The sequence below is a fragment of the Pteronotus mesoamericanus genome, unplaced genomic scaffold, assembly GCF_021234165.1.
Source record: "Pteronotus mesoamericanus isolate MK-2021 breed Mesoamerican mustached bat unplaced genomic scaffold, CSHL_Meso_final contig_40, whole genome shotgun sequence".
NCBI classification, from domain to species: domain Eukaryota; kingdom Metazoa; phylum Chordata; class Mammalia; order Chiroptera; family Mormoopidae; genus Pteronotus; species Pteronotus mesoamericanus.
In genome coordinates this window covers 4,875,633-4,889,778 of record NW_026555150.1, presented here as the reverse complement: position 1 = coordinate 4,889,778, position 14,146 = coordinate 4,875,633, and the positions used below count along the sequence as shown (strand labels likewise).

The 14,146-nt window shown below is 42.4% G+C and overlaps 1 protein-coding gene across 1 annotated transcript; it reads right to left on the bottom strand.

Annotated features, from left to right (window-relative positions):
- Positions 1–2,238: 2,238 nt before the first annotated feature.
- On the bottom strand, positions 2,239–5,846 carry LOC129073329 (testis-expressed protein 13D). The gene is made up of 2 exons (XM_054576978.1): positions 4,011–5,846; positions 2,239–2,520 (listed from the first exon to the last, which is right to left on the bottom strand). The coding sequence occupies exons 1-2, from the start codon at positions 5,844–5,846 to the stop codon at positions 2,239–2,241; spliced, it is 2,118 nt and encodes a 705-aa protein (XP_054432953.1).
- Between the last annotated feature and the right edge of the window lie 8,300 nt (positions 5,847–14,146).

Here is a 14,146-nt window from a genome sequence, read left to right as displayed (position 1 = left end):
CCTGGGCGTTTGGGCCTTCGGAATCCTGGAAGGTAATAAACTTTGCAACCTGCACATGTGAATCTCACTCCCCCATTGTGACCCCAGGCAGTTCTGCCCTGCACAGCATCTGGGCAGGAGCCTGGTTCCAAACACTTGGCCACAGGTCCCTGGTAAGAGGCCCCACTGCACTGAGACGCAGATGCGGGGAGGGGAGCGGGGGGCAGGGCATTGACAGGGACTGGGGTTTGTCTGATAGGTGGTGTGGGCCAGGTTCCTTGCAGAAGAGTCTGGGATGACGGCCCTCCAGCACCTAGGGCACCCAAGTATGAGAGAAAAAAATAATACATTTATTAAACATAAAGCTTAGGTATAAAGTTTCAGTTATGTTAGATGAAAAAGATCTAGAGACGTGCTATATAACAATGTAGTTCAATTTTACAGTTAAAATGTTAAGAGGGTGGATTTCATGTTATACTTTTTAACCACAATAAAAAATAAGGCTATAAATTATGTACAGGATGGGTTTTTTTACAAGATTTTATTTATTCATTTTTAGAGAGACAGGAAGGGAGGGAGAAAGAGAGCGAAACATTGAGACAAGCATGGACTGGTGGCCTCTCGCAAGCCCCCAACCCAGGACCTCGCTGCACCCCAGGCATGTGCTCCGACTGGAAATAGAACCAGGGACCCTGTGGTTTGCAGGATGCCGCCCAACCCACTGAGCCACACCAGTCAGGGCCAGGATGGGCTTTTTAAAAAATCTATCATGCGTATCTCTGTGTATGAAGGCACTAGTCCTGTGTAACATCTAGTGGCAGGTATAAAGTGAAGGAAGAGGTGAGGAAGTGGAGTGGAGACTATAGAATTAAAATCATAAAAAATATAAACAGAGGTGATTCTAGTGGTGGGGATATGGTTAAATCTTGTTTTTATTTTTTTCTAAATTGAAATTAAACTACATTTATAGCTGCCTGTATAATCAGAGACATGCTCATAAAAATTGATTTCTTCTGTTTCTGATCTCTTTCTCTCTTACATATCTGAAATCAGAGGACTGGCCCATCAGAAGACAAAGCTCCTGCCCAGGGTCAGATATCTCCTTCATTACAAGGATGGATTTATCCACAAATAATCATTTTTAGCCATTTTCACCATTCCAGTCCTTTGGTCTTTACCAGACAAAATTCTTTCATCGCTAAGGAATCTGAGGAATGCTTTTTGTTCCGTCCCTTCTGCCACCAAGGCTGCAGCCTCCTGTTCCCTACCAGTTTTCTCCATCTCCCACACCTGCCCATATACTAGCTGCAGATGCTCCCCCAGAAGTGCTGTTATTCGAACCACATCTTCTGATTCTGCTTTTGATAGTGGGAGTGGAAGGGGTTAAATGATAGGTGGTATATTAATTGTGGGAATGGAAATGGGAGTTTGAAGGTGCTGCTCCTGCATAGGATCTAGCAGCAGGTAAAAAGTGAAGGAATGAATGAGGTGAAGTGGGGGAGAAAATTGCTATGATCCCCTACAGAGAACCTGCTGTTGCTCTGAGGCTCCCAAAGGATCTCAAATGCCTTTTGCCACCTCCCCTGCACCCTGCTGCTCAGAGAAACACCCATACCCTTCCTGTCACCACCACCTCCGTAAGTGCCTGCAAGGCAGCAGTACCAGGCCCACCCTACGTCAGTAATGGTAGTAATGGCAGCCGCTGCCAGGCCTGATTTTATTCCCTCTTCCTCCACTACCATTCTTACTCTTCTTCTAAAGCACCAGCGCCAAACTTACACCCAGCAGGAAGAAATACCTGCACATGCCCATCTTTCCAAGTGTACAGGTGACAGTACAATCTATAAGAAAAATCAGTTATCTCCTCTGCTCCCTCAAAAATGGTTTGGCCCCCACAAGGGCCCCCTTCTTTTCCTGTATCCCTCTGAGTTATCTAAGGCTCTCACTGTTAGTCGTATGAGAGAAGAGAGATTTCTGGCATGACAGAATTTTTGTTGTCCACCCCCATCTTACCATACCCACTCCAAGAAGGTATTCCAGATCTTTACCCCCCTTATCTCAGGGGAGGTTTATGCTCCCAGCCTGGTTTTCCATAATCCTGATCATCTTGACCAAATTATGCTGAGAGGAGTGACTTACAACACTGCTAATTATACCTAAGTATAATTACTCTTTACTCCTTGCCAGGACCCCAGGGAGAAGGCAGGGTCCTGAATGGAATGGGTACACAGTACATGTAGGGAGGCCCGACCTTAGGCATCAGGGCTTCCAGCAGGGGGAGATACCTCCAACCCCCACTGGCCTGGAGAAGCAGACATGCCTGTCTGCAAGTGACCACGTGGAATTGGACAGAGTGCCAGGGATGATCACAGTGGATCGAAGCCACATAAAAGCTCCTCTCCCTCCCACTCTTTGGTAACCCTGGAAGAGGAGGAGCTCTTCCACAGTGAATGACATTGACCTTTCCTTCACCTCGGTGGGACAAAAGGAAGATGCAGATTTAAACTGCAGTCTTTGAGCAAACTTGCCATGAGGAACACACTACACAGAAGACAGAGCAGGTAAGTGCACACTCTTTATTTATTACTAGTTACAAGCAGAAAAAACTACAACAAAGTTTGAGCTTGGTGAGCTGAAATCTCAAGGAGGGGAGGAAACTCTAGGACATCTCTTTTTTTAAACTGGAGTCTGACTTAACTTCCCACCCCCTGGATTCCACACTGGCTCCCTCCTCACTTGCAGCAGCTGCCTCAGGGAAGTGGAGAGCCTGCCCAGAATACACAAGGGGCCCAAGGGCATTCTCAAGAGTACCTGTCCCAGTCCAGTTCTGTTTCTAATCCAATTAACTCTTCCTAAGAGAAGCACAAAGAGGGTTTTGCTCTTCATCCACTCTTGACTGGAAAGGGACCTAAGATGGAGGTGGCTGAGTCTGAGGGCTAGAGTATATTGTCAACACTCCCCCAAGCAAAGCACTTAAGACAGGCAAAAAGGTCAACAGATTAAAAACTACAGATTGGTAACTACAAAATAGTCACAGGGAAATAAAGTACAGCATAGGTAATATAACCAATAATGGTGTAATAACCATGTATGGTACCAGGTGGGAACTAGAAACATGGCGGGGTGGGGGGGGATACTTTGTAAAGTATATGACTGTCTAATCACTATACTTCTGAAAGCAATATAAAGTAATACTGAAAGCAAACTATAATTGAAAATAGAAAGTTAAAATTAAAAGTTTCCACAGAAAAGAATAATATGCAAAAAAAAAAAAAATCAAAATCTCTTCTTCCCTTATTCTTCTCACTCTTCTCTGCTCCAGTCAGTGGAGTGTCTCACTCAGGTGTCGATCAGTCAGGATAAAGATGTGATTTCTTCAGACTTTTGGGGAATCTTCTAATAGGACAGGTTCTACTTCTTCAACAACATGCAAATTCTGTGATGCTCAGGAACACAAAAACAGGCCTTTACCTGTAATACTTTAAAAAGACAAGAAGCAAACATAAGTGCTACAGTAATTTACAAAGTAATAATAGCATTTTCAAGGAAACACAGGCCTAAAATTCAATAGAGCATATAACTCTAAAAAACACGTGACTGCTCCCAGCCAAAGACATGGCACTTTCAAGAAAAGGAGGTTAATAAGAAAAGAAAGGAGTGGAAAAGGAGAAAAAAGGCTTCATGGCTTCAGTGTCTTCAAGTGTCAACCAATCAGCATCAGCCATCCAGAACCCACCACCTGCAAACTTAAATGCAGTTAGGAGAAATCCTCTACTCAAAGACTAAGGGGGTGGAGAGGAAGTGTGATACTCAAAAGCAGCCTATCTTTGTTAAATAAATGGTTAAGAATATAAATACCTATATATTTTTGTGTACTCAGAATAAAAAGTGGTTGAGTAATGGGATAATAGATTTTATTTAAATTTATCATACTTTTAGTTTTCAGATTTTCAAGTAAATGAGCTACTTTTTGATCAGAAAGCAGTCTTAGGAAATTGGTTTTTCTCTGGAGTGTTTATATTCTTACTTACCTTCCTGAAATGAGTTTGTCGTGGGTCCACGCCTCCATTCCCAAATGACATACTCACTCTCTTGCATTTATAGCAGGACTTGCGCCATAAAAAATTAACCGCTCTACACCATGGACAATACCAGTTCTGCAGATTGTAGTGTGCAGCAAGCAGCTCCGGGTACAGGAATTCTGGGGCTCTTACCCCTTTTGGTTGCCCAGGCTTCTGCCCCAGAGGCTGTTGTTTCCTTGGACATTTTCTCACAGCGCCACTCCTGCTGGCCCCCTGGGGCATCTCTGCACCACCTTCTTGGCTGTGGCTCTTCCTGGCCCCCGCGGGGTGCCCCCCCTGGGGTACCTGTGGACCACCTTCTTGGCTGTGGCTTGCGCTGTTTCCCAGGGGGTTCCTCCCCTGGAGCATAACTGGACCTTCTTCTTGGCCGTGGCTCTGGCTGGCCCCCATGGGGTGCTCCCCCTGGGGCACCTGTGGACCTTCTTCTTGGTTGTGGCTGGTACCGTTTCCCAGGAGGTTCCTCCCCTGGGGCATAACTGGACCACCTTCTTGGCTGTGGCTCTGGCTGGCCCCCAGGGGGTAGTTCTCCTGGAGCATCTCTGGACCTTCTTCTTGGCTGTGGCTTGTGCTGTTTCCCAGGAGGTTCCTTCCCTGGGGCATAACTGGACCTTCTTCTTGGCTGTAGCTCTGGCTGCCCCCCAAGGGGTAGTTCTCCTGGAGCATCTCTGGACCTTCTTCTTGGCTGTGGCTCTGGCTGGCCCCCAAGGGGTACTCCTCCTGGGGCATCACTGGATATTCCTTCTGGGAATACACAAGATCTTCGTCTTGGTTGAGATCTGTGCTGTCCCCCAGGGCATATTCCTCCTGGAGATTCTCGGGACATTCGCACTGACCGTAGCAACTGTGGTCAGACAGGGGGGCCATCTCCTCCTGGGTTTCCACTGCAGCACACAGGCTAGGTGGGTAGATCCCCAAAGGAGGTATCTGGGGCACGCCTGCTCCTGCTGCTGCCATTCCTCCCACTGCTCCTTCTGCTTCCATGACGACTGGTGGCGGCGGCGGCGGAGGTAGAGGTGTCGAGTATGGAAATCCCACTGGGAATGGCGCATGGACTGAGACTGGCCCATGGACTGGGAATGGATGTGGTGCTGGCGCTGGCGCTGGCGCTGGCAGAGGTGGTTGCATGGCCTGGGCCCAGGGGCTTGAAGGCCCCGGCATGTAAAGCTCAGCTCCCAGGGTTGCCATCTGGGTTTCCAAATGCGGCATACTGTGTGCCCCTGTAGTTACCATCTCGCCCTGTTCCTCTGCATTCATGGGCCACGCTGTGGCCCCACGTTGCTGATCTCTCCGCACAGGATTGACTGCCTGGGGCAGTAGATTGGCCTGAGCTGATCTCTCGACCTGGCGCAGTCGCTGGCGCAACATATCACGCTCATCCACCGTCTCCCGCAGTGTGGCCAGTGCATGATGTAGATTGGAGGCCACCTGGTCGCGCTCCTTGCACAGCTGCTGCAACTGGGAAGCCAGAACCCAGGAAGTTGCCTCGCGCTCCTGCACCCTCTGCTGCAGCCACCGGAGCTGGGGCACTTGCTGCTCGCGCTGCCTCGCGGCCACACGCACACTCAAGGCCAATGCGCTCCACGTATATGCCCTCTTGAGATTATGCGGTACCTGAGGGTCGGTCACGATGGCCCGTAGCTGGTCCTCTATCTCGTTCCAGGGCTGCGAACGTAAGGCAGTGTAGAAATCCGAGCCGCCTCCATTACTGAGGACTTCATTGTTGATGAAGCTGATCACCTCGCTGTGGCGGAACCCGCTGGCAAAGTCTCCAAAATTCACCGCCATGGCTGCTGCGGCTTAGTCAACCAACTTTCTCACAGGCAAAGAGGCCACTAATGCCACTGGGGAGTACCCTGCCGCGCCGCCGCCCTCGCCGCGTAGCCTGCCGCGCTGCCACTGCCGGCCGCTGCCGCCGGTAAAAGCTGCGCCACCAACACGCACACCCCTCAGCTCTCTGTTCAGTCTTAGGTTCAGTCCTAGCCCAGTCCTCGCCTCTTATGCCTCTTTCCTCTCTCACACCTTTGTTTTCTTCACAAAGACCACGCCCGCCTACCTCACCACACCAGCTCCAGCGAGGCGACCGCGTGATGCGTCACGGAGACGTGCTGTGCGTCATGTCGCAAGGCCTTCTGGGACCAACCTTCCTTCACAGACCGCCCCCTACGGCGCGAACAGGCTGGATGCGCTGGGCACGGCAGCATACTCATGCCACTAGGGGGCACTGTGGAACTCTTGGAGACACTAAAAGTGATCACTCAGGCACCTGGGGGACTGGAATGGGACTTCCAAACGCATGGATACATACACTCCTGGTCTAAACGGAAGGGTGAGTCAGAGGAAGTCAGAGAATTTATGAGGGAGGATGGAATTGAGGCAGAGAAATCTGGGGTTGCAAAATCCCAGGATTAGGGAGGTGAAGTAGGGTGTAAATCAGAAAAGGGGCAGGACATTGTTCAGAGAGACGTGAAAGGAAAAGCTATGTTCAAGCTGCTAATCTGGGAAAGGTGATGAGGCTGCATGTTGGGACAACAGTAGAAACCATATGAAGGAGAGCAGAATATACCAACCCAAAATATAGCACGTTGGCATATTGATTATCTTAAAATTACTTAAGAAATGGCCAGTACAAGAAGTGCACACTGGCTCTCCCTCCTTTGTCCCCTTGAAAGCAGAAAATAAACCTCCCATAAGAAAGATGCCCACCCTATGGCAAGAGAATAGAGGACGTCCTTATCACCAGAAATATGAAATTTACAGTTAGGAAGGCTGTCTGTATACACAAAACTTGTTACTTCTTCTACCCAATTTACTACCCAAAACCCAAACCTATTTGTCTTGTCAATTCTTCACAAATATTCTGTTTCTTAGTCTAAAAGGCTTTCAAGCTACCTGTTTCAATCATTTGAGTCCCATATTTTTAATTTTTTTGTTTTTCCTTTTTTTCAGTTACAGTTTGCATTTAATATTATTTTGTATTAGTTTCAGGTGTACAGCATGATCATTAGACAATCATATACTTTACAAAGTGATCCCACCAATATTTCAAGTATCCACCTGGCACCATACATAGTTATTAAAATATAATTTACTATATTTCCTATGCTATACTTTCCATCCCTGTGACATTTTATAACTACCAATCTATACTTGTCAATACCTTCAGCTTTTTAACCCAATTCCTCAACCCTCCTTCCCTCTGGCAACCATCAGTGTGTTAGCTATGTCTATAAATCTGTTTCTGTTTTGTTTGGTCATTTATATTGTTCTATAGATTCCACGTATAAGGGAAATCATATGGTATTTGTCTTTTATTAACGGACTTATTTCACTGAGTATAATACCCTCCAGATTTATCCATACTGTGCAAATGCTAAGATTTCATTCTTTTTATGGCTGAGTAATATTCCATTGTTGTATGTACCATCACTTGATGGGCACTTGAGCTGCTTCCACATCTTGGCTACTGCAAATAACACTGCAATGAACGTAAGGGTACATATATTCTTTCAAATTAGTGTTTTGGATTTCTTCAGATAAATATTCAGAAGTAGAATCACTGGATCATAAGGCAGTTTCATTTTTACTTTTTTAAGGAACCACCATATTGTTTTCCACCGTGGCTGCACCAACCTGCATTTCTACCAAGAGTGCACAAGGGTTCCCTTTTCTCCACATTCTCACCACCACTTGTTTGAGGATTTAATGACGATAGCCATTCTGATAGGTATAAGGTGATCTCTCATTGAGGTTTTCATTTGCATTTCTGTGATAAGTGACATTCAGTATCTTTTCATATGCCTATTAACCTTCTTTAGGGAACTGTCTATTCAGGTCCTTTGCCCATTTTTTAATTGGATTGTTTGATTTTTGGTGTTGAGTAATGTGATTTTACTAAATGAATTTGAGATATTAATCTCTTATCAAATGTATCATTGGCAAATGTCTTTATTCATTCAGTGGATTGTCTTCTTCTTGGCACAAACACGAAAAGACTTTATTCATATTAGATAATAATTGATTAGATCAATTTTCAAGGACACTTAAAACAATTTCTGAACTCAGATTTGAGTTTTTAAAATACTATATTCAAGATCTGGATATTTTACTTACAGAATTTTGCATGTAGGCAACTTCTTTCTACAGAAAGGTAAAATACTATTTGTGTTGCTTAATTCCCCATTATTTTGCTATTTCAACATTACTTTGTACCCCTAGTCATCTCGTTGTTAATCTAAGGTGGCATTTCCTTCACTCTCGGCCTTTTTTGAGCTTCATTTTCTCTCTTTGTGTTCTTGTATACCTTTGAGGTGTAAGGTGTTCCTTCCCATGATCTTTGATTACCTCCTTAGAGAACATGACTCCTTTTAAAGGTTTTTGTTATCAATAACAAAAAGACTTCCAGTGATGGGTTTTGCAAAACATCATCCTCTTGACAATTTTCTTGGCATTCTAAAGATCTTGCTTCTCTTTTATTTTGCCTTCTATGTCCTCTGTTTCCTAAGTGCATGGCCACCATTCCTTTACTCCATTTCTGGACAGGAATGCCAGCCCTCATGATTTGTTTTATGAGAGTCTTTTCTTGGTCTCCTGAATTGCATGTCTCCACATTAGCAGTAAAGCAATCTTCACAAGGACCTTTTTGTGTCTCATCATTTCTCTTGCTTTGGGAACTAACAAAGATATCCTGCCCCTGGCCTCAGAGCTTCACCATCCACTAAGTCACCTGAGACAGAAACCTGGAAGTCAGCACAGACTACTCTTTTCATTTTCTTGATAGTTTCCTTTTCTGTGCAAACCTTTTTTAGTTTGATGTAGTCCCATTTATTTATTTTTTCCTTTTGTTTCCCTTGCCCGAGGAAATATATCAGGAAAAAAAATATTACTAAGAGAAATGTCTCACATATTACTGCCTATGTTTTCTTGTAGGAGTTTTATGGTTTCAAGTCGTATATTTAAGACTTTAATCCAGTTTGAGTTTATTCTTGTATATGGTATAAGAGGTTGGTCTAGTTTCATTTTTTTTTTACTTACCTGTCCAATTTTCCCAACACCATTTTTGGAATAGATTACTTTTACTCCACTGTATGTTCTTGCCTTCTTTGCCATAGATTAATTGACCATATAGGCATGGGTTTACTTCTGGGCTCTCTATTTTGTTCCATTGATCTGCATATCTGTTTTTATGCCATTACCATGCTGTTTTGATTACGATGGCCTTGTAGTATAGTTTTATATCAGGTAACATGATTCCCCCAATTTTGTTCTTCTTTCTCTTGATTGCTGTGGCTATTCAGAATCTTTTGTAGTTCCACATAAAGTTTTGGATTATTTGTTCTAGTGCTGTGCAATATGCCATTGGTATCTTGATAGGAGTTGCATTGAATCTATACTTTGTTCTGGGTAGTACGGACATTTTAATGATGTTAATTCTTCCTATCCATAAGCACAGTATTTGCTTCCATTTATTAGTATCGACTTCAATTTCTTTCTTCAGTGTCTTACATCCTCTGTTAAATTTATTCCTAGGTATTTTTTAATGCAGTTGCAAATGGGGTTGTTTTCTTAGTTTCCCTTTCTGATGGTTAAAAAATGTAGACTAAGCTGAGGATTCATATACAGCATTTAGGCTAATTTCATATGTTAAATCATCAGAATGAAATATAGTCTGTGAACATTTAATAGTACTTTAAAAACTAATTTAATCTCTAATATTTAACGCCAAAAATGCACAAAAGAAAGACTAGTTTCTTCTAATGTGAACTTTCTGTGGTATTTGACTCTATTCATCACTCTCTATTTGAAATTCAATACTTCCTTTTATTCTGGGACACAAAATTCTATTCATCTTTCTTTTTCCTGGCTCTCTTTTCAGTGTGGTATTACCCCACATTACACTAGAAGTATTTAACCCTTTTTTGTGCCATACAACCTTTGATGTTTAGTGAAGCATATTAACTCTCCTCAAAATAACACTTTCAAATAAATATATAAAATCCATAGGATTGCAAGAAAACTAAATATATTAAAATATAGTTATCAAATTATTTTAAATTGTGACATAGTAAAATATATTTTTATTAAAGCATTAAGTAACAAGATCTTTTGGCAGATTTAATAACTATTCTAATTTTGAAGTAATGATGTACATGATACTTTGAAATATATGCCAGAACTAAATGTGATTGCTATGATGAAGTAGCGCCAGGTACTGCTAATACAACTGTGGGTTTTGTTTGTTGTTGTTGTTGTTTTTTTTTACTTATGTTGATAACTGAAGAAGTGCTAAATTTCCATAATAGGGTAATGGAAATAAAGAAAGTAATAATTTCCCCATAAAAATTCAAGGACACCAGACACTTGAATCTGCACACATGATAAAATTATATAGAACTCCACACACACACATGCACATGAGTATAAAACGTGGGAAATCTGAATAGAATCAGTTGATTGTATAAATGTTAATATCTTGGTTATGATATTGTACTATAGTTTTACAAGATATTGCCATTGGGTGACTTGGATAAAGGTTATGTGGGACTTTTCTGTATTGTACAACTTCATTTGAATCTACGATTACCTTAATAAAAAATTTCTGTTAAAATTTCATACTCCAAGGAAATAACCTTTGCACTATCAAGATCTTGATGCAGTGTTTCCCAAAGTGTTCTTGAAGGTGTGTTCTATGGCATATGAAACGTATTGGAAAGTCAAGAAATATTTTTTTAGAAATCTTGAAGCCAGATTTGTTCAAGTGTATTTTTTCATAAAAAGGAAAAAAATTTATGGAATACTTGTTAGTGTCTCAAATGGACTTGCATTCCACTTTGAAGGTGCTGCCTTGTTCATCACAGGATCATGTCAGCCCTTATCACAATAGCCCATGAAAAGCATTCAAGACAGCATTGGAATTAGGACAGCGATTTTCAACCAGTGTGCCGCAAGAATTTTTTAAAACATGCAATACCTGACTATTTAGTCAGGGGCACTGACCTCTTTTGCCTTAGATTGTCAAATAAAAAAAATGACAAGAGCCAGCACAACCATAGCCGTCTAGTGTGAATGAATCAAAATTATACCTAGGTATTTTTGTCAAATCAGCAACAAGTATAATATATTTTTTCGTGTGCCGCAGAATTTTAGTAATTAGTTTATGTGTGCCACGAGATGAAAAAGGTTGAAAATTGCTGAATTGGGATATTGCAGCGAACTGTTACCACTCTTTCATCACTGTTTTTGAGCAACATGGTTCTTACTTTGGGATGGTGCCTGTCTGAAAGGATAAAGCAGCCCGGTGGAAGGGCTTTGTGGGTGTACTGTAACACTTTCACATGCATTCTTTTCCTTTGCAATTCAGTGAGCTGTATTGACTTGAAAATAAACCTGTCAACAACCAAAGCAAAAAATAAATAAAAATGTTCCAAGGAAAAGAAGAATCAATTTCAAGAAACATAGCAAAAAATAAAATAAACATATTGTCACCATGAGATCTGACCAGAACTATCATCACAAATGTATGCATATAAACTCACATTTGAAGAGATTGAGGACTGCTCATTTAAATATTCCTAGAGAAGGTACTTCTAGGTTGAGTTCTGGTCAGTGCATCAGTCCTTTTCCATCTTTCTTTCCCAACATTTCTGAGGGGGTACTACTTTGTAATGATTATAAGTGCATTCAATTTGATGCACTACAGTGTGGTGAATAGAGCACTCTGCTCAGAAAAATGCAATAAGGATTTCCATCGCAATTATGCTACTCTCTACGTGACCTTAGGCAAGTCACTTTGCCTCCCTTCGACTCCTATATGTGATTTGTTGCCTACATTCATAACAGAATAAAGTTTAGACTAGTTGTTCTCAAAGGAACCCTTTGATTATAGAGAAGCAACAGTCCTGAGCTACTGTACAAAACATGCATTATGCTCAAATTGAAAGACTAGTTGCTAACATTAAATGAATCTTGCTATACAACAATTTTTGCGTGTGTTTTCCATATATTATCTATTTTGGTTCTCACTAAAACCCTATGAGGCAAATATTACTATTATCACCGTTCTATACATATAAAAACTGAGCCAAAGAGAGGCCCAGTAACTTGCCCAATGCTGTGCAGCTAATGAGTGAAAGAGCAGGGATCTGAAGCTAGGCAGTCTATCTTCAGAGGCTCTGAGACTAGCCAAGGTATTGAAAGGGGGCAGAATTTGCCAATCCAAAAGATCCCTCTTTGGCATGTCACTGTCAGAAACGTTCAAATCTGTAGAGAAGTTTTGTAAAAGTTTATTGGGGCCAATAAAGGAAGCCAGTAAGGAAGATTACAGGAAGGTGGGAGAAACCAAGGCAGGGGTTGGGTAAGGTGATAGTTAATGTTTTGTTAGTTATTTGCTCTCTTGAGGGTGGTTACATCTTAGAAAGAGGGGTCTGAAAAGAGGCATTTCAAAGGTATGTTAAACTAGATGCCCAGAAAAATTGGACAGGGCTTGCTTAAGGCAAAGATAATTCTTTTAGTAAAGAAACTGTGTGCCTGGGGTGTGACTACCTACCATGACCTGCCCAGTTAAGAATTTATGATCAGATCACCCAGTGAGATTACTTTTTTCATCCATAGGCATAAAGATTATGTTAGGCTGGTTGTTTTTAAGAAACAGCAGACAATGGAGAAGCTCTGAAAACCTAGTAGGAATTACCCTTTATAAGGGACATTTAGGTTTAAATAGGAAATCTCCATTTGTAAAAGTGTCTCCCTCTCCATACCAGGAAGAGAAAGATGGCTCTAGAAACACTCCTCAATAGAGAAAGCCAGGACCTAAATCTGCATAACAACTGTATCCCTGATTGCTGTGATTTTCCCAATAGCCTCCCAGAACTTGCCTCACCTCTGCCCCCACATCTTTTGTCTTTAGCTGGAGATGGTAATTAAGGTGCTGGTTTGGGCCTTTTCAGAGAGTGGCTCAGTTTTCTTGTTATCTCCCGTGTATACAGGAGGAAAGCATGCTATTAAACGTCTGTTTGTTTTTCTCCTATTAATCTGTCTTTTATTACAGGGGAGTCTCAGCCAAGCACCTAGAAGGGTAAAAGGAAAATTATTTTTGCTCCCTATAGTATGAAAGTAACTGAAGAAATAAATACCCCTACAAAGAGAAAAGATGGGACCAAAACAAGAAGAAAAAACAAACAGTAAGGAGAAAACTCCGTTCTATATCAGTGGCTTTGGTAGAGCAGGCAGTTAGAGAGGCATGAGCGGAGCAGGAACAGTAAGCCAGGCACAGAGTGTCATCAGGGCAGAAAGTCCCAGGTGCCTAACGATGGGGAAAACTAGAGAGCACAACTATTATAGGCTAGGAACTCACCCACAAGGCGATCTTTCTTCCCCAATATGTTGCTAATCATGCTGAAACTGGAAAAGTCAGCATCAGTTCTGCCTGTCACCTACCAGACCCAACAAGCAGAGACACGGATTGAATCTTTATGGGCGCTTTATTCAGACGGTCTGCGATCTGAGAATACGGCAGGTTTGTACCCTAACAGACTGTCTTAAATTCCATTTTAAACCGACCTTTTTTATAAGGAGAAGAAAAGTGTAGGTAAGGGGTTTGGAATTCAGGGAAAAGTTAATCAGATAAAAAGCTGCAGCATTCTTTCATCTGTGCTTAGGGAAGGATGGAGGGGGGTGGTCTTTATCTGTGTCCTGGCTGGTGGGCATCTCACCCTGGAGCACAATGGCTCAGACCATTTTGATTGCTTGAGATCTCCTGACAAATAAAGGTGGAACTGCCTATGGTCTCGTAGAGACACGGTGGGACATACCTTCAGTTCCCAAAACAACAGCTTTTTACATACATTGATTACTAAACTTATTAGCTATTACCTAAAACTAAAAATTTTCCAACATTTGAATCCCCATCAATGCAGTTTAGACCCCCTTAGAGGAGGAACAAGGGGGCTGTAGAATAGCCTCATGCGACTCCATACAAGCCTTTTGCATGACCGCTTCCTTAAGCTTAAGCCCACAGGACAATGAGGGTCTGACCCACATCAAATAATCTTAGGAACAAAGCCTCAGTTCTGTTGACCAGAGACACAGAG